General features: G+C 38.0%; 2 protein-coding genes across 6 annotated transcripts in view; one reads left to right on the top strand and one right to left on the bottom strand.

The window, feature by feature from the left end:
- The window catches only part of septin9a (septin 9a), a 92,311-nt gene that overhangs the window by 8,544 nt on the left and 59,937 nt on the right, over positions 1-23,830 (bottom strand). For 4 of the 5 annotated variants that reach the window (XM_007557443.2, XM_007557446.2, XM_007557444.2 and 1 more), the window contains one exon: positions 1,272-1,481. In XM_007557443.2, the coding sequence (XP_007557505.1) occupies positions 1,272-1,481 (210 nt within the window). Of the gene's footprint in view, positions 1-1,271; positions 1,482-11,936; positions 12,034-23,830 lie in introns of those variants that run through there. The other variant, XM_007557447.2, reaches the window with a different exon arrangement.
- Positions 18,428-21,918, top strand: LOC103141708 (uncharacterized). The gene is made up of 2 exons (XM_007557449.2): positions 18,428-18,575; positions 20,167-21,918. Exon 2 carries the CDS (start codon positions 20,168-20,170, stop codon positions 21,662-21,664), a length of 1,497 nt encoding a protein of 498 aa, XP_007557511.1. The 5' UTR covers positions 18,428-18,575; position 20,167; the 3' UTR covers positions 21,665-21,918.

Raw genomic sequence — 23,830 nt, 5'->3', positions numbered from 1 at the left:
GCGCAACTGAAATGGGAAAAAAAATAATGCAGTAGCATTACCTTGAACTCAAAAGGTCTGAGTCAGTGTTTTCAAAAAGAACCACATTTCATTTCCATATCAGCGGAAGTCGCTAAACTTCAGTTCGTACATCTAGAAACAGATTTTATCTTATTCTTTTTTGCAGAGCAGCTCAAACTCAGACAGACAGAAAGCATCTCCATTACCAGAGGTTTTCAAATCTCCAGCTAAATTGGATTTAGCTCTTGACTTTGACTGGGCCATTCTGGCATTTAAAGCTCCACTGCATCTCTTAATTCATGTTTAGTGTCGCTGCCCTAATACTTCATAACTTCTTTCAGAAGTTACCTGCATTTACAATCTACCCATCAGCTCTGACCAGCTTCTCTCCACCTGTGCTGAAGTATCCCCACAGCATCATCCTGCCACCACTGTGTTTTCAGAGTGATGTATTAGTTTTCCACCTTACCGTTCTGTATGAAGACAACCATGTTCAATGTTCTTCATTCTTCAAGAGGATTAAGTTTTTAAAAGCCCCGGAGGTACATTCAAAGGGTCAAAAATATACCTTAGTACTTAGTTGTATTTCTTTTGATTATGTTTTCTTTAATGGATAAAGAAATGAGTAAGTAGACGTAGTAAATGAAAAGGAAATGCATCTGTTCTGATTGGGTTACTTTAATTATTTCCTGCTTTTGTAATTCTGAAAGCACAACCTGAAACGCTCTGATGAGTAACAGACGGTATTTTATCTCTAATTTATAGTAGCAAAAGAAAGCATGGAAACAAGGGTTCTTTCATTTTATTCAAGACTGCTTCCCTTTCTTTCTTTTTTTACATGCCAGACAGAAAAGGTGTCACGGCATCATCCTCAGGAGACGCCCTTTGGAAGTGGAGAGAGTTTTATGGTGGCCTGGTTACAGCTGAGGAGTGTGTAATTAAAGGTGTGTGATCACAGGACTCAAAGGCAGTGTGTTGGGGCTCCAACAGAGAGGGATGCTTGTTAAAATCAGTTTGACGCCTCTGCTTTCAGTCAAGGCTGATTAAAGAGACAAAAGTCAAGTCAGTGCAGGAGGAAACAAAAACGCGAGGATTTTTATGAGAAATGTGCATTTGGATGTGAAGAGAAGAGGCTGAGGCAGATGTATGAATATATAAAAAAAAGACATTTACATATTAGTTTTGGGTTTAACATTATGTAGGAGGTTGCAAGATGTAAGGCGAGTAGAGACTAGATGTGTTTTTTTAGTGTGGAAAGAATCACAACCTACCTACAACCATGATGTTGAGCTCGAAGCCCTGCTTCATGGCTTTTCTCCTCATCTGCTCCAGAATGGCATCAATCCCCACATAGCTGAAGTCCACCATGGCTCCACCGGCCTTCTCCCCGTATAGACTGCCCACTGCTGGGGGTACCATGGCGTCAGGCACCACCGCCTCAGACATGGCACTGCTGCTGTTGCTGGGGAACACCTCTGGTCCTGCGTCGACACAGAGAGAGGGAGAGGCAAGGTTGTACGATTACTGTTGATGTAAAAAGCACAGAGGAACTAAGCATTCGATGGGAAGGAAAGGGGGTCAAATAAATGTCATCAGCAACGCAGGGAATGTGCAAAAGCGGTACTGGAAGCAAGATAAGGAAGTGGAGAGGAGATCTGCACAGCTGAGTTTCTCTAACAAAACGTCCTCGCAGCAAGAATGGAAAGAACTTAAAGAATTTGAGGCGACAATAAACAACTTTACATTAAAATAAAAACAAAGCCAAACAGGTTTGAAGGTTTAAAGCTTTGCTAACATCCTGATATGAAGCAGGCATAATGTTTAGAGCACATTAGTCATTTAAGTTTTATCTACAATCTAGAAAAGCACCAGCTGCTCGGCAGATGATCGGAAGTGGCTAATTAAGTTCGGAATTGCATCATAGCGAAACAGCCGGTCCCTTCACATAAACAGCAGATCAGAGTTTTGAAAAAATACAACCAGAAACTGCCAACAGTGCAGGTAGTGAAGGGAGAATGTTTTTAACTAGAGAGAAGTTCAAGTGCTGAAACATTAGATATTTTATTAAATATTTTCCTGTTTTTGTAAAAAAAAAAAAAAAAAAAAAAACAGGGTTCTATAACATGCATTGGTGGCGTTTCTGTGCTCCACCAGCAGATGGTGACAATGTAGCTAATTGGTATTGATTCTCCCAAAAACAACTAGACTTCTTATTTTCTGTGACTCGGTTATGAACAGTTACAGCTCACATTTGAAGTTTAATGGAACGAAGGAAAACCAATGTGGAAAACCAATAAAAATACTTCAATGTTGTTGTGGTTGCTAGCACAAAAAGTTAGAAAGGGCATGTGCAAAGTGGGTCAATAAGTAATAATTTTTAACAATCTCCAGATATTTACTCCATATTTACACACCACAAACAGTTTATAAAAGTCGACTGTGCTTACTTCCCCTGTCCAAAACATACATGTTAGCTCAACTGGTGTGTAAGCTCTTTCCTCAAGAGGTGAGGGTGAGGGCAAGGTTGTTTGTCTAATGTGTTTCAGTCTTGCTCTGATGGATTGGTGACCTGTCCAGGGTGTGCCTCGTCTCGCTTATAGACGCTGGAGAAGGGCACCAATCTTTCCATTCTTAGCCTTTAAGGGTGTAGGTAGGTGAAAATCATAAAAAATACAGTGAGTCTCCCCCAAGATGGTTTCCTGAACATAAGAAAAGACACCAATTCTTTGGCAAATTCATTTATTTTAGGGGTTTAATCTGAATAACATCAATAGGTGTGGAATAAGTTAATGAAGAGAGGAAAGCTAACACTTTAGGTATCCTTAGATGTCTGCAAAGTGTTTCCACCTAAGACTATCCATATTTAATGAGACTTTCAATGGAAGCAAAAGTGATGATCTGAGAGATTTTACCATTTCCACACCAGCCCTGTTAAAACATAGTGAATTTTAAACAGATGTAGCCTTCATCCCAGCAGGCTCTAGGAGAACCTATTAGAAAATAGTTTATCTAGTTTTAAAGTACTTCAGATTTGGCAGGAAGTCACTGCAACAGCCCATTTTAATCATTAGATTTCCTCATGTGGATTAATAAGTTATATATTCAACGTTAAGCCCGTCTTCCAAAGCCTGAGCATGCAGAACATGAATGTGCCTTTAACAATGTAACTTGCCAGTATGGATTTAAACTGCTGGGTTTGTATATATGGCTTTTAGGTGCTGCAACCCTTTATAAGGCCTCCTGTGTCCTCGGTATCTGTCCTGTTAATGTGAGACTGAAAAAGAAGCTGAAATATGATCTGCTCCCAGCTGGCCTGCCTCAAACAGACACATCTACAGAGTGCATGCTTGGCTTTGTGCATTGAAACCCCGTCCTTGCCTCAAACCTTTCTTGTTTGATCATATGGGTGACGGGTAGGCATGTACTTGGACATTCACGAAACAGAGTCCAGCAAACAATTCTGCTGCTTTGACATAAAAAAAAGAATCCAGACATTTCACTCAAATCACTTAAACCGGCACGGACCACTCCTGGTGGAAACACGTCAAATTGGCCTTGAAGTGATTAATGAAAGAAAAGAAAAAAACGGCAAAGAATAACACAGCAGTGGAAACTCTAAACTTCAGTCTCACTTTTATTGCAACTCATTGTGTGAATCCACGTGTCATAAAGACCCACCTATGGAAGCAGCTCTCCTGACCTCCTTCACCACTTCCTCTTCCTGTTCCAGGCAGTCAGTCAGCAACTTGCTGCATCTCAATGCCCTCCACCTTCCCCGTGCACCGCCCTGAAGTTCTACACAGACCTCCGCTTTGCTTCTGTCCTTTTCCTCCCTTCGGTCAGTTTCTTTATTTCTTTAGGCGTGCATACACCAGTATGGCATGTGTGTGAAAAAAATTAGAATAAAATTTGTAATATTTACTAAATGCCTTTACAGCCGGAAATATGTTAATCATCATTTGTTCAGCCAGCTGTCTGGAAGTGCACAGCAACGTATGAGGGAGGGGTTGCTTTATTCTATATAGCTGGTCCTTACAGTCTGGCATCTTCCTAGGTATGTCATTAAGTGTTTAAAGTGTATCTTTTTAAAAATGTTGGTCTACCTTCACACTGAATAGACACACTGAAAAGTTAGACATGTTTAGGTCTAAATTAACAAAGTTTTATTTCTCTTTGCTAAGGAACGCTTTAGCAGGCCGTGACATCTTCCTGTATTTAGCTAAACACACTTTTGTTGGGTGATGAAACATTGGATGTAATGAGCCACTGATCTACAGCCTTATGACTAATACTACTACAGTGACGAAATAAGCAAACTAATCTTCTTGGGTGAGTAGAAAACCCTTCCACATCAAGAAAAGGGACAACGAATGAAGGCGACAGAAGGAGTAGAGGGAGTCGACTTTTTCAGATTGAAGCAGTAAAGCTTCCCAAAGCTTTGTTCCTTGTCCTCAATGACTCTGAACTCCTTACTTTTCCAAGCTCTGTAAACAACTCTGCAAGCATGCAGCACAGAAGAGGACCACCAAATTCAGGATCGTGGGAAACTTAACAGAAATAAATCACTTTCCTTACAGGTAGTAAACTTCTGTCTGCTTTAGTAAACATTCAACCCCAGAAGGGAGAGATGTTGATACAAGAATGTCGAGCTGTAGGTGAAACACACTCTTTCAGAGCTGTTCGTTTAAAAGTTATTCAAACTATCATAGTGAAGGATCTTATAGTTACAAGTGGATATAGTGTTGACACTATTAATCAAATGGAGGTATTCAGGATCTTTAGAGGTACTGCAGATCGTAGATGGTTCTTAGCCAATATAAAGAGTCGTCTGGAGACAAGAAGTCGGACCAAGGATCTATAAATGAGAAACATTTGACCTGCAGTTTTAAAATGTCTCAGACTGGTGGGTCAGCAGCTGTTGGGTATAAACAAAACCCAAACCATAAGACACTGACGGAGCAGCAGAAAATTGCGGATATTAAGTCAAACAATTTCGAGATTTAAAAAAAGAAAAAAAAAAAGAACATGAGAAAAAGAAAACACAAAATATGTTTGGAGTTGGCTAAAAGTAGAGCAGCAGGAAAATATCTGGGGACATATTTTCAACAAAAGTGTGTCGGAAACTCAAAAATCTACGAACACACCACATCAAACTCTTCAAGGAGCTAACGAGTTGCTATCGAGGCTAGAAGACTCAAAACCTTCCAGTTTCAGTGGCAAATGTTTTAAAAATGAAATCAGTGAAAGCATAGAAATCTAACTACTTAAATAGAAACCTTTATTGGTTGGCTAGACACGTCTACTATTTATTCAAGCTGCAAAAGAGCAAGACGTTGGGCAGATAACAGGAAGGCTGCAAGGAGCATAGCAAAGCTATTATGTTTCCCCATTTCAGCTGAACTGAACATGGTGGATTTGGAAATGTTAGCATTTCAGAAATAAAGTTGAGGTAAGAATCTAAAGTTTATATAAAAAAAGCTTTACAAAATAATTTGTTCAGTAATATATTTTTCTCAAACAACAAAAACACTGACAACAAGTAACATCTGGCAGACTTTTACCAGATGTACAGTTTTCTGAACAAGACAGGAAAAGTTGGATGTCCTTTATATCTGTACCAATTACAGAGAACCGAAAAAGTGATCAAACTTATGGATCAGGTTTGTGTATTTCAAGACTAATAGAAAAATTTAGATCTAAACACAACATGCAGCTTATGATGAAGCAGCTTATCTTTTTTTCCAAGAGCTAATCAGCAGCAGGGTCTAATAATAAAAATCTTGATTATTACCAAATTAGTTGGAGATTTTCAATGTTTTAGGTTAGATAAATCATACCAGTAGGTCTTAATCATTCATCTTTGATGATCATCAGATCTACTCCAACAAGTTTTCTCTTGTTTCAGGTTCAATAATGTCATCTCAGATAAACTGTTTATTTGAAATGTGCAGGAGAGGAAAATTAATCTCAGCAACTGGAAAGCCCAAAAGAACCCACTGGACTTTCTGCATTGCTGTTTTCTATTAGAGTCACAAAAGATTTTTTTTTTCCTTCTTCCAGCAGTATCAGATTTCTTTGCTTTTTGCAAATACAGCCAGCGGTCTGCAAAACCACAAAGCTTTTTTTTTTTTTTTTTTTTTAGGAGAAGAGGGAAACAAAAGCAGGGAGGGGAAAACATGAAGAAAGAAGTACGGGGAGAAGGGTGAGATAAAGTTAAGAAGCAAAAAGGAAGTAGACGTTAAGGTCTTGGGAAGGGGGGTGAGCTAGAAAAAAGATAAAGGTCAGAGAAAGGAGGACGACACAGGAAAGCATTTAGAATAGAGGAGGGGGAAGGAAAAAGGAAAGACTGAGGACGGTTATGTTGTTGATTTATTCCACTTTTGGGCCCGAGGCATTCCTCACTAACTAACTACAGACCTCCAAACCGGGATGCAACTACATTTTAAACAGACCGAACAAACATCTCTGTTCGCTGCACAATCCTCTTAAACGTTACAGAAACCCTGAACAAGCACGCAGAAAACTGACTCTTCATTGTAAGTATAGAGGCGCTGCGGCCAAGACCACTGAGCCGTGCTACAGCTGTTCAGAGTGTTGATCTTGACAGCATAGCAAACAGGTCAGAGGTCATGTCCCAGTTTAAGTTGGAAAAGAGCTCCTCTGAGGTTATCCCTCTACATGACTACCAGTGGTTCTGACCCACGGTACAAACTGAGTCACAAGAGAGGAATCCAGCGTAACAAACGGACTGGAAACTTGGAACGCGGAGCGTTTTTGTAAATCACTGGGTCACTGGATCCCTAAAACTCTCATCCCATAAAGTGTCTGCTTTGTTTGGAAACTTTTACAACAGCAGGATACAATTTGTGGGCCTCTCAGATTTTATTTAGTACAACATAATGGATTTGAGCGTTTTATTTAAAGAACAAAGCGGACATTTCTTAGAGAGGATGGGTCAGAAAAATGCCTGCCTTGAAAAAGTGTCCTCCATTCTTTGAATGTTTCCATGTTTTGACCCAGTAAAACCACAAACTCCAATGTGTTTTACTGGGATTTTATGAGAGACCAACACAAAGTGTATAATTTTGAAGTGGAAGTGAGATGATGGTTTTAAAAGGTTTTACAACAGACTATGCAGGATTTGGATTATAGCTGACAACAAGCCAGAGTCACAGATTCTCTGAGCTGTGGAGATCTTCAACTCCTGCAGGGTTACCGTTGTCTTCTTAGCTGCTTCCTTCTCATTTGATGAACTGACCGAGGTTCGGTAAGACATTCCAAACTGCGGATTTGCCTTTTAGTCTTAGCCTGCTTCAAGCTTCTCAGCAATTTCATCCTTGATCTGCCTGATGCATCTATATGATGCACATTTTTCACTATTGTTTTATAAAGCCTGTGAGGCTTTCACAGATTATCAGTGTTTATACTGAGATTAAATTATATAGGTGGACTTTTAATTAGGTCACTTCTGAATTAAATTTCTCATTTCTGATTTTTTTTATGTATATATTTAAGCAATTGGAATAAGTTAAATGGATACAAAACATTTCAGATTTTTATTTGTAATTTTTTAAGAAAACCATGAATTATTTTCCTTGCATTTCACAATTTTGTCAAAACGCATATCTACACAGCGCTATTAAGTTTTCAGCTATAAACTATAGTCATTATCGTTCTTATGCATACCAAAACAAATGACATACAGAAGTATCATGTTCTACTTACTTTGTGCAAGCGACACTGTTACTTCAAATCTAAGTGAATAAAACATGTTTAAGTGCTTATATGGAACTCGAACTCAACGCATAAGAAATCCACTAGAAGCTTGTTTATGCGACTCATTTAAAACCATCTGCTTATTTTGAACTATATCTTACATTCTCTGACAAGACAAAGGAGGTCTGTGTCTGAATCGCATCTCAACATTGCTGGATTTGGTTTCATAAAGATCCAAATGCTAAGTTCTTGAGACGGTTGTGGGCTGCTGTAAATTATCCTCGGAGAGATAAAATCTAAAATGTTCTCCAGTTCCAGACTTTTCCAGCACTTCTCATAAGAAGAGAAGATGCTGCAATCCCAGCGGATGAACTCCAGCACTGATTAGTTTTATACCCCAAACCACATGGGGTTATGGCTGACAAACATGCATGCTTAAACAAACACGTTCCGCCCTGGACAGTTTATACTCTAATAAAAGGAGGAAATTGGTAAAGTGGCAGTGCAAACAGGGTCTGTTGTGTTATTAAAGTTCCCAGAGTCATCATTCAGCTCATTGAAGAAATGCACACATTGCCCTCAAGGGTCTAAACTGGATATCATGTCATCATATAAAACAATATGATGGCATATCAGACGAAAGGATCCAATATTTCATCGGACCAGATTAATATAACCCATCTGGTCAGTTCTTGTGTGCTAAATTTCATTTGTATGTTGTAAAAACGTACAAACAATCATTCCTGGGCTTTTAAAGAAATGCAAATTGCTGCAGTGACAGCCGGATCCCACAGGTTTGTCTGGACTGCCAGTGGAATGTGTTCACTCTCCCGACTGTGGTGGTACACAAGAGAGTTGTTGTGTTTCTAGTCTCCTCAGCTGCTTCTGACACCGAGATGCTCACAAGGAACGGATTTTTCAGCATTCTTTGAGGTTTTGTGTGCATATTATGAAACTCTAACATGCATCAATGTAAAAAGTGCATGCAGGAATGTTATGTACTGACAAGCCAATCCAAAATTCGTTTGTTTAATTTCTATCTCGACATCTATAATTATGGAAAGCAATTCCACTGCTGAATGACATTCCTCACATAAATGCAGTTGAGTGAGTTTCTATGGTTTACAAAACTATACAAGGCCGAATGAACTCCTAAACAGTTTACGTAAAAATGTCAGTTTTCAGAAGTTTTTGCAGCAAGTATGAGCCGCAATAAATATTTTTTGTGAAACACAATTGGAATAAAAAGTCAAATCAATCTAATATCTTTTCAATGATATTTATTGCAACTAACCCACTAATTTTGTCTTCATATTTTTACAACTGTGCCACAAAAAATAGGCTGTTTCTAATTTATTTATGAATAATACTAATATTTATCGACAGTAAAGCAGATTAACAAAGGGTTTTTAGAAGTGAAAAATGTAAAATCTAAAGGGTGGTTCTTCAAACACTTTCTGCAAAAGAAGCTAAATTAAAGCTTAGCAAGCCATTATTTGCTAGTTGCTCACAGCCAGAGGATTGTAATGTCATTAGTATGGCTGGGAAAATGTTTATCTTAGTAATTGGGTCAAATTGTATTTGTGAAATGGTTGACTGTCAAAGAATGGATCCATGCAGCCTGGGAGATCAGAAATCTGACCTCTGTCCTCAGGCATGGCTGACCTCAACAAATGTCCAGACAAATGTCTCATCTCCTTCAAATGTAAATAAGTGGTTATAAATATGTAAAAAGTACTTGGTGGGATGTGATAGGGTTGATAAACATGCTCACACTGCTGTTTTAAAACAAAATGTGAACAACAGATAATAATCAGGAATGTGTTTATCTGGCCAGAATAGATAGCTCAGTAACAACACATGCCTACTTCTTAACGAACTATGTAATCAGAAGAGTCTCCAGGCTCTGCAGCACACAGCAGTCTGCCTGTATGACGTGATGGTGTTATTCAGGTTCTGCACGGCCCTCAGGACGAGTATTTATGGATTGTGACTGATCCACATACAAAACTCAAGAGTGCATTCAGGAGGGATATAGCCACATCTAAAGTACAGAGCATCTATTTTCTTCAACCCATCGTGGGATTTTATTTGACTTAGACACTGTGTATACGTGATATTCCCGCTTCATTGAACAAATTAAGTACAATCTCTACTGCATCATATGTTCTTTACATTATTGATCCTTTTTAAGAACAGACGTGTGTATTTTGTTAAAGGTTACAATCTGCACAGCTTATCTCATGACATGAGCCGCAGCAACGTAATTTCAGTTTGTTTTAAAATAAGCTAGTATGTGATTCTCAGACTGTATATCCAATTTCTTTCATACAATAAAGAAAAAAGCACTAATGATTCCTATTTAGGCTAAATTATATCATATTATGCCATTACTATTTTAAGACAAGTTGTTTACAAGAACTTAACGTAAGGAACACTAAACCTTTTTGACATTCTGGTCTTTATTTAGAAGCGCCTGCTGATAATAGTTGAGTGGCGTACCTGCAGTAGGCAGAAAAGCCACTCTGTGCTTGTGGCTGCAGCTTCAAAATGAAGGTTTCATCAATAAGAGCGATGTGTGGTGCTCCCTTTAGTTTCCATGACTGTTTTTTAATGACTGGAAATATTTTCCAGCTATCAAAATGGTATTTCTTTGAGCAAACAAAGAGTTGAAGCTTTCTTATAACAAGCTAAACAGCAGTGTACAGAAACAGGTGGGGGAGGGGCTCTCCTGTTCTATATTTGAAATAGGAAACGAAAACATGACTCAATCACTTTGGTATCGTCTTAAAAAATGTTTGATTTATTAAAACCAGTTTTGAAACCACAATATTTGTATTCCTCACTACTCGTGACTGGCTGATACCTACTTGATACTGTTTTCATTGTTAATTTAATATTAAAAGAGTTGGATTATTGATGTACTGTCTGTATCTGTGTCATAGTCGCAATTTGATCCTTTTTTTCTCCAAACACTCATAACAGATGTCTAAAAACAATATCTGCCACTATTATTCACGCCTCTCTTTCTTATGTTTTGTTATATAAACACAAAACCAGCATTTACATTTTACATCTTATTCCCTCTAGCCAGATCATGTAAACTAACAAGCTACAGAATGGAAACCTTATCAATTTATCTTTACGGAGTGCAGGTTGCATTCATGAGATGTTTTGCATTACAAATTTATGACGCTGGATTCCAGTAAGGCTGCATTATCCAACGTCACTCACCAACCGTCTTGCTCAAAGACAAGGAAGGTAAAAATGATGTTCTCTGCGTCCCATTAAACGCTGGTGAAAGGCAACGGTCTGTTCTTGTCTGGCAATGCTCGGAGGCCACAACAGAGCTCCTTTCAACAGCCATGCCTGTGTGTGTGTGTGTAAAAGTGTGTGTTCTGCATGCCTTTGAGGGAAAACAGAGGCTGACGACTATCTGGAAAGGTGAGGGGCGGCTGGACTTTTCCAACGGTTTGATTTTATGACAGAGCAATGCTTGAGCAGTGAACAACAAAGACTGGGATGACAGAGAGATGAGGCCCAGAAACCACGACCACAACAATGGCAGAAAGATGAGACAGCAGAGCAGAGAAGAAACAATGAAGGTGAAGAGAAACTTAATCTAAAGGGGGTCAACAAAAAAATCCCAGAACAATAAAGAAAGAAACCCTTTGATTTTCCTCAACAATAGCAGGTTTTTCTTAATAGAAACTCAAAAAAATGATGGCTAACCTTTCACTATTAGGTAGAAGTAATCATTTACTATTCTTATAAAAACTAAACTGACATGTACTTACACAGTTTTAAAAACTGCTTCCTAGAGTTTAAAAATGGTCAAGATGACAAGAAAAAGATCAAACATTTAAAACGACTAAATCTGTATAAACATGCAGATTTGTCCAGGTTTGAGTTTAGAACCAAGTATTTCCATAAAGTCCACTTTAGAGCTGGTGGCTGCACCCGTGAATTACGTCTAAAAGTCATGTCTTCACAAATGCAAATAAATGAACAGACAATGTGCAAACAGAGGCTTGAAGCAACATTATTCAATCACTTATCACCTGGACTCCAAAAACAGACATCCACTTTAAGGTAGGAAGGAAAACATACCACAGAGAAAAAAAAGCTCAGTTCCAACAGATTTCTTAGAAACCCCCCTCCCCACACATAATCACATGCATGTACACAAACACTCCCCTGCTGGTATGCAAAGCACTTACCGTGTGTAAAATGTGTGTGTGCCAGTGTGAGAATGTCTTGTCCCCTGCTGAAGTGAAGAGCACCAGTGAGAGGCCAGATTCTGCTGTGGCAGATCCCTGCTTGGCCCTCCCACTCAAGTCTGGCATGTGACTCAGCATGCAAAGCATCAAGATCCGCCCATTTCCTCCAAACATCCCCCCCCTCTCCAGAGAAAGAAAAAAAAAATAGATCACAGTGAACAGAGACAAAGAGTTATTATCTGTTTGTCGGGAGCAGAGTCTAGGCAGGAGCACAGACTAGGTGTGTCTACACAGCCCCCTTTAAATAACTATTATGCTTCTTAACTCACAGGATCACTTAATACCCTGCTAAGTCTGCGTGTTTTATAATGTCTGCTTCAGTACATCCCATTCATTCATCAGACACTCAATGTCGAAATAATTTCCTTTGAGATGCTTTCCTAAATTTCTGGAAGCAGTGATCAAAAATGATCATACCAAGCTTGAGAAGTTGGTTGTAAACTCAAATTTCTGATCAGTGAAAGCCGCATAACAAAACATTCGTAGGTCAGACTATGAACACTCTTCTGTGGAGATGTTGTTACTGCGTGGAAATAAGAAGTCACCTATTATGGAATTAGTGACAAAATAAAGTCAAAGGAAACACAAAAGATGTAAAAAGATATTTCAAAGGAGCTCTTTTTCTATTACAAGTCAAGACGTGGTTGCATTTTATTCAGGCTGGAAGACATTGAGACCTTAGCCTATAGTAAGAAGCCCTAATGTAAGAAAAGTTGATCCGTTTTAGTCATTTTTTAAATATCTGTTTGGCATGGAAGATGCTATATTTCAAATGCAATCGCTAGGAGATCTCAAAGTTAACGTGAGGGCCTTCATCAGAGGTGCCAAAGTGTGGTGCAGAGGTAATTGGACATCCTAGAAATAAATTTCTCCAGGCACACGACCAAAAGATCTGTAAAAGCTTGGTCCAACTGGAGATGGACGTATTCTTAAAATGGAAAAAGATTGGGTACACAGTGCTCAGCTTTAATAATCTCCCTTTTATTTTATTGTCACATTAAATAGTTCCACAAACGCCCATCCACTCTTAATCTAAAGCAGACTTGGTTGAACTAATTTATTAAACTTGGCTAAGTGCAAGTATTTTTCTTTCTTTTTTTTTTTTTTTTACAAAAACTGGAGTAAATCCTGTTCTTGCTGCTGGAAATAGCAATTTTTGTAGCAGATATTAGAGAGGCACAGCACAATGCATGCCTTTTATTTTAATCATTAAACATGAAAGATTTTGTTTGATTTTCTTAATTTAAAGCAATATGAAAACTATAAAAAAAAAACATTACTTCACTGCTCATTTTTAATAGAAAAAAAACATTTTATCTTGCATTCATGGAAGGTACCTGCAGTATAAACTTTTTTAAAACAGCATGCTCAAGTTAGAGAAACTTGCAAATAATTAATGACCATTCACAGCAGGAAGACTAGAAACAAATGTTTTGAATGTTGTAAATTATACTTCTTAGATAAAAGTATAGATTCAGCCAATTAAAGTTTTACAAAAACTGAATAGAAGAACATTTCTCAGTTGTAATAATAAATATTTGCAGAGAAGAAACACAGCAACTGTTTAACTTAAAGTGGTAAAGAATGGAGAAAACACAAATAGAGCAACTTGAACCACATTTAATGTCTGACATATGGCAATGATGCGGCTTTAAACATACCAGGCTCTTTATTACTTTTCTTCAGGAGAATGTTTGTGTAATTAAAAGGTAAGAGAGACAGCCGTTTCCCTTTTAAGTATAATTATGCTTCCACTTATGCATTAGTATGAATTTAACCCCAGTGGTACAGATGGAGAAACACCATGCGTCTGAAAAACTAGGGAACACCAAATGAAAGGAATTACTTTGTGTACTCTTGTTATGTCAAAAAAGCTCTTCTCATGGACAGTAAAAGCTTGATGTACCAGTGTTGGCTGGGTTCTCCAACAAAAACGCAGGTGATCATATGTGTCTGGTAAAAACACAGTCGGGCCAAATGTGGAGAGAAAACCAACTTTTGCCGTTTCACAAATTAGGAAAAAAAAAAAGAAAAACTCTCCATTTTCCCAAAAGTGAAGTCTCCAGGTCTCTTTCACTTTAGCTGCCTCTGTTTATATACTAAAGTTCGTCCTATGACTTCATTAATCTCAATCATGTTATGTCTACATCTTATTGCTTATGGACTTTTGCTGAACAAACTTATCGGAGTCGTCACACTGAAGATTATCTCTCAGAGATGCTGTTTTGCACCTGCAAGGAAAGTCGGACCCTCTCCATCTGTAAATCTTCTGTCCTTGAATATAAAACCGTATCTTTTGTCTCTGTCTGGCAAAGCGTTTCACTCTGACACGTACAACAGTGTTTGAGACTTTGAGTAAGATATTAAAACCTGAATTGGTGCTTTTCACCTCAACAGTGCTTGGATGTTATTAATAATTTGGTGCTGGACATAAGATGTCGGCAAACATGTTTTGGTACAGACCAGGACATAAGGCTTCAATCTCCTACCTCATATTAAGAGACATTAAGAGAAGGGAGGGCTGGGATTTATTAACTTAAAGTTAATCCACTGTTATCTGGTGAGACACAGTGTAATAAATTATTCTGTCACAATCTAGAAAAGATTGGTTATGTTTGAATCAAGGTAGGATACAGAAAAATCCCGAAAGTCCTCATGAGTTTTATACAGCAGAGTTCCAGAGAACAATGGAAGACCTTTATATGGATATAAAGGCCCTTCTTTAAGGTATTTTAAAGGTAGAGTTCCCTGCAAACCTGATTTATCTGATTCTGTGAAGACATTTACAGAATAAAAGAGCATATTCCTTTATTTTCAGAGTAAAAAAAAGTGATCAAGTGGTTCCAAATTCCCATTTCCTCCCCAGAGAGAAACGGCTGACCTTATGAAAGGAAAATATGGGCCTAAATATGTTTTATGTCTGTTTGGATTAAACAAAAGATTTGCAATTCTTTGAAAGGTTAGAAAAGTTGAGTGAAATTTAAAAAAGCCACCTAATTTATATTCTTTCTCAGCCTTATTGCAGTGCGTCTGAACTTTGACCTCAACTCCTGTTCTTCCATGTCTACAATGATATCCCTCTCACTCACACCATCAGCTGATAACAGTGATCCAGAAGATCAAGATCAGTTCCAGATACTGAAGCTTCTCAATGCAGCAAATGTTATCAGCAACATTTGGACGGATACTACATGCTTGTGTTTGGGTGCTACTGAGCCTTACTGACCTCTGACCTTTGGAATGCTCTCCAAACTCAGGGTGGAGGAGGAACAAACAAACAAGGAGATGTGACAGCAGAGAAGACTGAACAGACCTGTCAGACATTTACTCCATCTGGGAAACCTGGACATTGACTGAGGGACTGTCTGAACAACCCAGAGAACCATCACCATGAATCCAGAACCAGTTGGACTGATAGGGAGGGAGTGGGAGGACAGCAGGAGGGAGGACTATGCTGCAGTGACGCCAGCAACAAGAGGGTGAGCGATGAGACATTGCAGATAAGTTATCCACACACTGGACAATGCAACAAAGAAGTTCTTCCTTGCTCACTTTGTTCACATATAGACATTTCTGGGCTAATATCAGAGCACTGTTCTCAGTTTTTTCCTAGCTAACTCTGCATTGTAAAGAAAAGGAAAATTTATTTATGTTTTAAAGTGAAGTGCGAGTAAAGAGGTACACCAAAAAGACACGCACACACAAAATACAACATTTAACTGGATATAAAACTGTAGATGAAACTTATTTTACAAGCTGCTCTCCACTCATATTTGAAAGACAAAAAAAAATGAAAATCTTGGAGTTGAAGCTTTGTTCTTACAAATGTTTTTCGGCAGATCATGAAGATATAATTAAATGATTATACTGCTTAGATTGTCAATCTAAAGTGTTAGATTGTTGTTTTGTTTAAGAGTCAACTATTGACTATAAAACCTATTTTATACCTATTGACACCACAACAGTCCCGTCACTGTATTATTTGCTGAAAAATTGCCAGCATTGACACATGATAACCATGTTACAAGCAAGTTAAATTAATCCTCTTGTACGAAAGCCCTCCCCTTTCTCTTTTTGAGCTTCTCCTTAGAGATGCAGACTTCTGTGTGACCCTGCATGCATGCAGAGTGAGTCATTCATCACTTATCCAATGGTGCACTCCTTTATTAAAGACCCTGCTGAGCAGGATATCATGTTTAAAGATTAAAAATCCCCCTTTCGAGGAGAAGATGACATTGTAATAGAAAGCCAGTGACATGGGGTTGATGTTTGTGGACATTTCTGAGCCAAGATGTTGTCATGTGTTGGCAAGTGAGAGCGTAGGACTGCCTGGCAGACTGCTAGCAGAGTTTATTGCAGCTGTTCAGGGCCTTTCACACATGTAGTTTTGTTTTCCTGTGCAGTAGAATCCAGGCACGTCCTGGGTCTGAACGTTTTTTATATTTTCTACAGCAAAAAATCCCACTTTTCCTTACTTTTTATCCCATTATAACCACAACATAGTTCACATTTTATTTGGAGTTTATGTGATAGACCAACATAAAAAAGTGCATAAAAGGAAATTGGAAATAAAATGTCATGTTTCCTTTTTGCTAAATAAAAATCTGAGGAAAAAAAACAAGTTATTTAGCCCAACTGAGTTAATTCAGAACCACTTTTCTTTGCAATTACAACAGTAAGTATTTTAGTGTTTATCTGTACCATCTTTTGCAACAAAAGACTGCAACTTCAGCTCATTCTTTATTGCAAAACAGCATACATTCACACCAACTGTATCAAGAGCTTTTAAACATAAATGTTGTAGACACATACTCTCATTTGGATTATGGTCCAAGGTTTAACTGTGATACTTAATAGAATGAATAACCTTTGATCTAAGCCATCCATTGCAGCTCTGACTATATGACATCCTGCTGAAATGTGAGCCTCTACCCCAGACACATAACCCTTTGCATTGCCCTGTATTTACTGCCATTAATTTTTCCATTAACTTACCATCTGCTCTATCTTCGTAGAAGAAAATCAACCCCATTGCATGATGCTGCCAACACAATAAAGATGGTATTTTCAGGGTGATATGCAATGTTAGTTTTTCTACTCGCACCTAATTTGTCTGACCAGATCACCTTCCCCTCTGTGTTTTCTGTGTCCTCCCCAAGTTTCACTTCTCACGTCTTAACAGCCGTTTTCTTCTTCCATGAAGGGCAGATGTGCGGTTTTACTGGGGATCTTTGCATTTCCTCCACAGTGAATAATGATGTGCTTTATTCAAAAAATGTGTATTTCTCTTGTACTTCATAATTTAACAGTGTTTTGTTTTGGGCTATCACATAAAATAATGTAATGTGACAAAATGTTGAAAAAAGTTTGAGGCGTAAGAACACTTTTGAAGCCGATGTATATATCGTAATTTAAGAAGTGTTGTGGTCTGCATTGTACTGTAAGATATGAGACAAATTTCTCCAAAAGGTTTAGTCACACCATGGTTATCACATGGATGTTTTTCAGGGACTCCCTATGTGAAACATGTGGGTGGTGACGACAGAGGAACTAAATATTTCCTTTGTGTGTGTTATTTTACACTCTTTTGCCCTGCCCAGAGGGAATAGCCAAGCCTTCATTCAGGAAATTAGATGAAATGTAAGTGTGTCTGCATTTTAGTGCAGTTGTGTGTTTATGGACACAACCCAAATCAACTGAAGTCAAATATTTTCTGTTGGGGGGACAAAACATTTTCCAGAGTCAACCAAATAACTGTTTTGGAGAAGAGTTTGGTGTAAAGATATCCAAATCCAAACCTTAAACTGGGTACGTCTTGAGAAAACAAACTACAATAATTTCCCCAAAAAGTAGTGGAAACATTGAGTGACTGTGTCTATTGTTATGAGGCTGTCGCATGCATACAGCTCTCTGGGAAAAGCGGAAGTTATTCCTCGGATGTGAGGATTTTTAGCAACAGTCAAAATAAGTATCCATCAGTGTTTTTGAAAACAGATTGCGAAGCCTCAAAAGCAAACTGGGCTTTCTGGATAAATTAAGAGTCAGAAAGCAGATCCTCTGTACGTCTCTAAGTGTTAACGATTGCCACAAAGATTTTACAGGCTCAACGCCCTGCAATTATTAGAAAGTTGTGTAAGAGCATCTCCTGTTGGCGGCTGGAGGGATTGCAGCAGGTTTAGTAAACAACAGAAAGCTGTGCAAAACTAAAGAAAAAATAATAAATTTAAACAAATAGAACAAAACAAAACGCAGTTAATGTGGGGGAATGGGTGAACTTCAACATGCTATTGATTTGTTGCTATCACAAGAGCAATATTTGAATTAGTGTTGAAAGATAGGCAATTCATATTCAGTTAATTATTAAAAAGGAATGACTGAAGTCCTTTAGAAACCACTGGGCGTGGCTTTTAGCACACCCAGCTGATCAAAACAAGCACTATGGCCACATTTCCCGTTACAAGTTACAACTAAAACCTAAGATCTGGTTTCACTAACCAGGAAACAGAAACTCTGAGGAAGTCATATGAGCTGAGCACAAAACACAGAGCTCAGACAAACATCAGTCTACAGCACTGTCAGGTAGGTAAGCTTTCTTATTTCACTGAAGAAAATGTTTTAGAAAAGGCAACAATTTAGTAAATTTAAGCATATCTTTAATATTCAGAGGAGAAATGCGTTGTATAATTCTACATCTATATTTGAAAGATGTAATCTTTTGACCAGGAAATGCATTGTTTTTGTGTAAACAGCGACATGTCAGTAGTTAATGCTGATTTTAAGGAATACTGCAATAGGGCATTTCAACTCTTTCAATTTGAAAAACAATACGTAATATAAATTCACACTTTGGTGTAGTAGCATTATCTCACAATGAAAAGACTTAACTGTTTAATGAAGTCAGCAATATCGTAATTATTATCACCCCCAAGGACCATTGTCTACGATGTCCTCTTTATTAGCCATTTACTAACAATAGTTGGTAGCACTGTTGTCAGCAAGAAGATCTCACAGTCCAAAAACATGACTGTCGGGTTAATTGGGGTCTCTGCATGGTTGTTTGTCCTGTCTGCCTCTGTGTTGTCCTGCAATGGACTGGCGACCTGTCCAGGGTGAACCCTGCCTCTCGCCTGAAATGTCTCGCTGGAGACGGGCACCAGCACCCCTCCTTACCCAACTAGGGAAAAGGGTATAAGTGGATGGATGGATAGTAATTTATTTATTTAGGTTGATCAGAGTTTCTAGGAACTTCTAATTAGAAATCTATGACTTTATGTTTATATGGCATGAATATGACAAAGAAATTTCTTTTAACGTATCCTACTATTCCGGATAACGATCCTTGTTTGTCTCTCCATCAGTCACAGTGAGAAGGCTTGTGAGGCATGAAATAATCGCACTGTTAGAGAACTGCACAGGTTAACAGGTTTTTATGAACAAACTTTGTATACTATCTGCATGCCACCTCGTTGTTTGGAAAGCCAGAAAAGTATTTTTGAATTTGATCAAAAACGTTAACACATGTAGCCCGCTAAAGTCTACTGGGAGTTTAACTGGAACCATGTGCTTTAGTCAGATGAGCTTCAGCTTTTCGGCAACAAAAACCCCAGGTGGGCTTGGTAATAAAACACAACAGAATTATGTGAGAAAAGCTCAGTGTATATTGTTGAGTATGGTGGAGGATGTTTGATGATGTGATCATGTAGTCCACTTTGGGAATGGCTAAAGAGCCTTTTACGCGTCCTCAAACCTCCGGAAACATACAAAAGGACCAAGTGGTCGCTAAAGCAAACGTCAGGGGTGATTTTGTAAAAGAAAAGAAAAAAAAAAGCTAAAAGTTTTATTTTTCGAAAGGTTTTCCTTGCATAGTTGTGCTGGACAAAATTTTAAAAAAACAAGCAGCAAAAAAAAAAAAGCTTACCATTATTTTTTAAAAGTCTAATATTTTAATACATCAATTCATTTTCTAATACCTTTCTCAGTGAAACTGATTCTTATTGATCAATATGAGTTAAAATTATGGTAAAAATAATATCTCTAAATCATTACTGAGTAATTCAAGACAGGGCAAAAAGGGTATATTTTCAGTTAATGTAATGAGACTAAATTTTCAAAAAGTGTATGCAATGATATTGTATGATATAGGTTTAGTAATTTCTAAATATTCCTACAGGATGGGGAAGTTCTCAGGAACAAGTCCAGGTCTGTGTGTGGCTCTGCTTCTTCTCCTGACCTCAGCATCGGCAGTGCAAGTCCTCAACACCATCAATGACCTGAAGAAACTCAACTTTGGCTCGTCTGTGCCAAAACACAGTCTTTTGCTCCTGCACTGGTTTGCCAATGAAGTTGACATTGACAATAACAATGTTATAAGGCTAACCTTTGACCCTGATGAAGGTGATTACGGCTCACATCACTATGGAAACTATGAAAGGCTTTTGGATCCACTGCCTCATGGACACGCCAGATATCGATACTTTACTGTTGGTAATCTCAATCAAGATTTGTCGTCTGATCTCCCATCGTACGTTGTCCATCCGCGGATTGAATATGAGGGAAGAAACAGAGATCGGATCATATTCAGAGTAAGGGAGCAGAATGTGGGACAGCATATAATAGACAGAGTCTACATCACACAGCATTTTGAGACATCAGATAATCAAGGGACAAGGTATGACCCAGACTATACATACCAGATCACTACCAGCCTTCTGAGACAGATCAGTCAATTTTCTGTGGAGGCGAATGATTTTAACACACTGACAAACCTCAGAGATAACTTCAGAAGCAACGCTGATAATTTCCAACTGAGAGAGATTAGAAACTTGTGGGGTGACCTTGCTTGTCTGGGCTTATTCTTGTTTATTGTAATCCAAGAAAAGTACTGCTCTAACCAGCAACCCAACAACAGACGTCAGTCTTCAGCGAAAAGAAACACACAACCTGATTATGTTGTCAGCATCCCAGAGAGCAGACCAAGCAGACCAAGCAGAAGCTCTGAGGTGTCCATAAGAATCCCTCATCATCACAGTAGTGATGTGACGCTTCAGGTGATGACAGATTCAAAAGGAAGAGCCAGAATAATTTGGAGAAATATTCCAGTGACTAACTACAATAGCGGTTTGATGGTTGCACTTTATAGGAGCGATGAGGATGAGGAACCACTGACTTATAAGTCTGTTAGAAACGCAAAATCAGGCACCTATGACACATCGGTACCACTGAATGAAGGCCTACAGGTCCGGCTACATGAAGTGAAAACAGTATGTTGCTTCTGGTCTCGTCCTGGAGAGGAGATAGACAGAGGTCCAGAGTTCAGGAATCCCACAGCAGCCGTCAATATAAAAGGCTACAATGCAAGCCTGCAACTTTTCGCAAAGGATGGCAAAGCTTGTGCTCGCTTATATGTGAAAACTTCTTTCACTGATTGGATGTCTCAATTCAAAGACTCATGGGTTGGCTTTTACACATCTGCAGATAAATCTACAAACAACTATGAATGGTGGCAGTGGCAATGGGCAAAGAAATTTGAACAGAACAGTAATTTGCATGGCAGTCCGGACACTGTTGTTTATGAGTACTGCTCTAATATGACGATTGCTCCAGGAGTCCAAGCAAGATTCATACTGAAAAACGATACAGAGAAAGCACGCACCCCCTGCTGGAAATGAGAAAGACTGAATCAAATGCACTGAAGACAGTCATGTTGCACTGAATGTATTGTATAAAGCTGTATGTTATTTTCCCTGCTTTTCAAATCACTTTGGTCCTGGACAATCAAATGATCCCAAAGATGACCCTTAGGATCATTGCAATGGCACAGAATATCAGGTGTGAATCAACATACAGAATGCCAGACTGTATTCCAGATAAATTGTACTGTGTTTTTAATAAAAAATAATGTAAACAAACAAAAGAAATCCACCAAATAAGGATTAATTCATTTCTTACAAGTGTCCTACATTGTGACTGAGCTTTCAGGGCTCTCTGACTAGATGCAAAAACAACTTATTTTTACCACTGTATTTGCTTGTGTGCCCACAAGTACAGAAGTGAAGTGTGCAGAAGATCCAAACACCAGATAAGTTTCTTTTGTGCAATCTTATGCACAAACAGCTATATCTGAGGAACTAGTGGCTTTTGTCCTCTCTGAACATAATGTGCTCTGAGTGAGGCTTATAAAGGAGACACAACAACATTATCTCACAGTGAACAGCTGTGAGGACTTTTTATTATTATGGAGAGAAAGAGTCCAAGTGATGTCAATAATGGTGATGTGGTTAAAATATTCAACCTGCATTGTGAAATACAAACATACATACTCTCTCCTATATTACAATATTGTTGTGCCATCTAAAGTGCAAATGCAAGAAAAAGCATTTTTTTTTTGTCTTTTAAGAAAAAACTGACCTGTTTAATTACTGTTTACGTAAGCACAGAAAAGGAGAGGATATAGGTAAGAAATCATACAGATGTAAATTAGCTGGCAACGACGCTACTTTATTTACTAACTAAGCTATTTCTAAAAGCCAAGTGGTGGCTTTTAGAGAATTTTATTTAGGGGTGTTGCAGTGAAACAGGTCTTAAAATATGAAAGGTGAACTTGAACATCAGTACCTGTGTGTAAGACTTTTTCTGGTTTTGCTTGCTGATTGAGGAGGTTTATCATTCTTTAAAGTGGACAGGTTTAGTCACAAATTGTTTTCATAGTTTGAATTTCACCAACAATGGCACTCATGTTTTGCAACATTGTTTCATTTTTACCCATTACAGTAGCTAATACAAAACATGTTTAATCTCTTAAAGTAGCAATGGAACAAAAGTAAAATATTAATATGTCATAGTGCTTTAGTAGTGGATATTTGCATCAAGATTTCAAATAAATACATTGTGAACTAATGATATTCCTTACGCCAATCTCTTTGCGCAACAACAATACCTAAAGGCTAGAGACATCTGAACTCACAGGCAAGAAACAATTCCTGGCAAGTGCAGTTTTTATTCCATTAACTGAAAATAAAACCAAAAACCTACAATTCCTATTCCTGACTCAACCACTGCCTAGAAAAAAAAATCCCATCAATACGACACATTCAATAAATTACTATATGCGACCCAATGTGGCTCGTTTGTCAGATTAAAAGTATCTTTTGAAAATAACTTCTAGGGAAGTATTAAACATACTTTACAATAACCCTACATTTCTGAACAAGAGAAATGTTTTAATAGTCCAACATATTTTTAATCTGAAATCAAGTTTGAGCAGAACAGCATTCCTTTCTCGATGATTTAATTTTCCATTGATAGACATCAGTCCTTCCAACCTGTTGTAAATTCGTTCGATACGTCACTTCAGTTTTCTTTCCTATGAAACGACAACCAAGAGAAACACACCGCTTCCTTCAAACACACACAGATCAGAGACCAGACAACAGCTGACTGCAGAGGTAAGCTACTTAAGTTACTGACTAAAAAAATGCTGATCGAAACCTTATGTTAGATGTAATTAGTAAGTATGACTATTACAAATAAAGAAAAATTAATAGAAAATGCATTTTTTTTCAGGTAAATTTTATTTTCACTAACCTACACATCTTTCTTTTCCACCTAAAACTGTTAAATATTAGTAGCATCTGTTTGACAGGATAAAGGAGTTAACAAATTAAGATATAGAAAGTGAAAACTCAATATTTGACTTTAAATCAACAACTTTCACATTAAAATCACTTGCAAATATGTAATTTCAGTTGAATAATGTGTACAAAAAACCCCAAATTGTTAAGAAACCAATTCTTGGAGAATTTCTTCAAGAGCTGCTCAGTGTTAGGAAAATATGT

Source organism: Poecilia formosa, unplaced genomic scaffold (genome assembly GCF_000485575.1).
Source record: "Poecilia formosa unplaced genomic scaffold, Poecilia_formosa-5.1.2 Scaffold88, whole genome shotgun sequence".
NCBI lineage: Eukaryota > Metazoa > Chordata > Actinopteri > Cyprinodontiformes > Poeciliidae > Poecilia > Poecilia formosa.
Note: the sequence above shows the minus strand (reverse complement) of the source record. Positions and strands in the feature narration are given on the sequence as shown.

Bases quoted from the DNA above. Each gene is read 5' to 3' on its own strand.
- LOC103141708 (XM_007557449.2), top strand. From the start codon at position 20,168: ATGGGGAAGTTCTCAGGAACAAGTCCAGGTCTGTGTGTGGCTCTGCTT.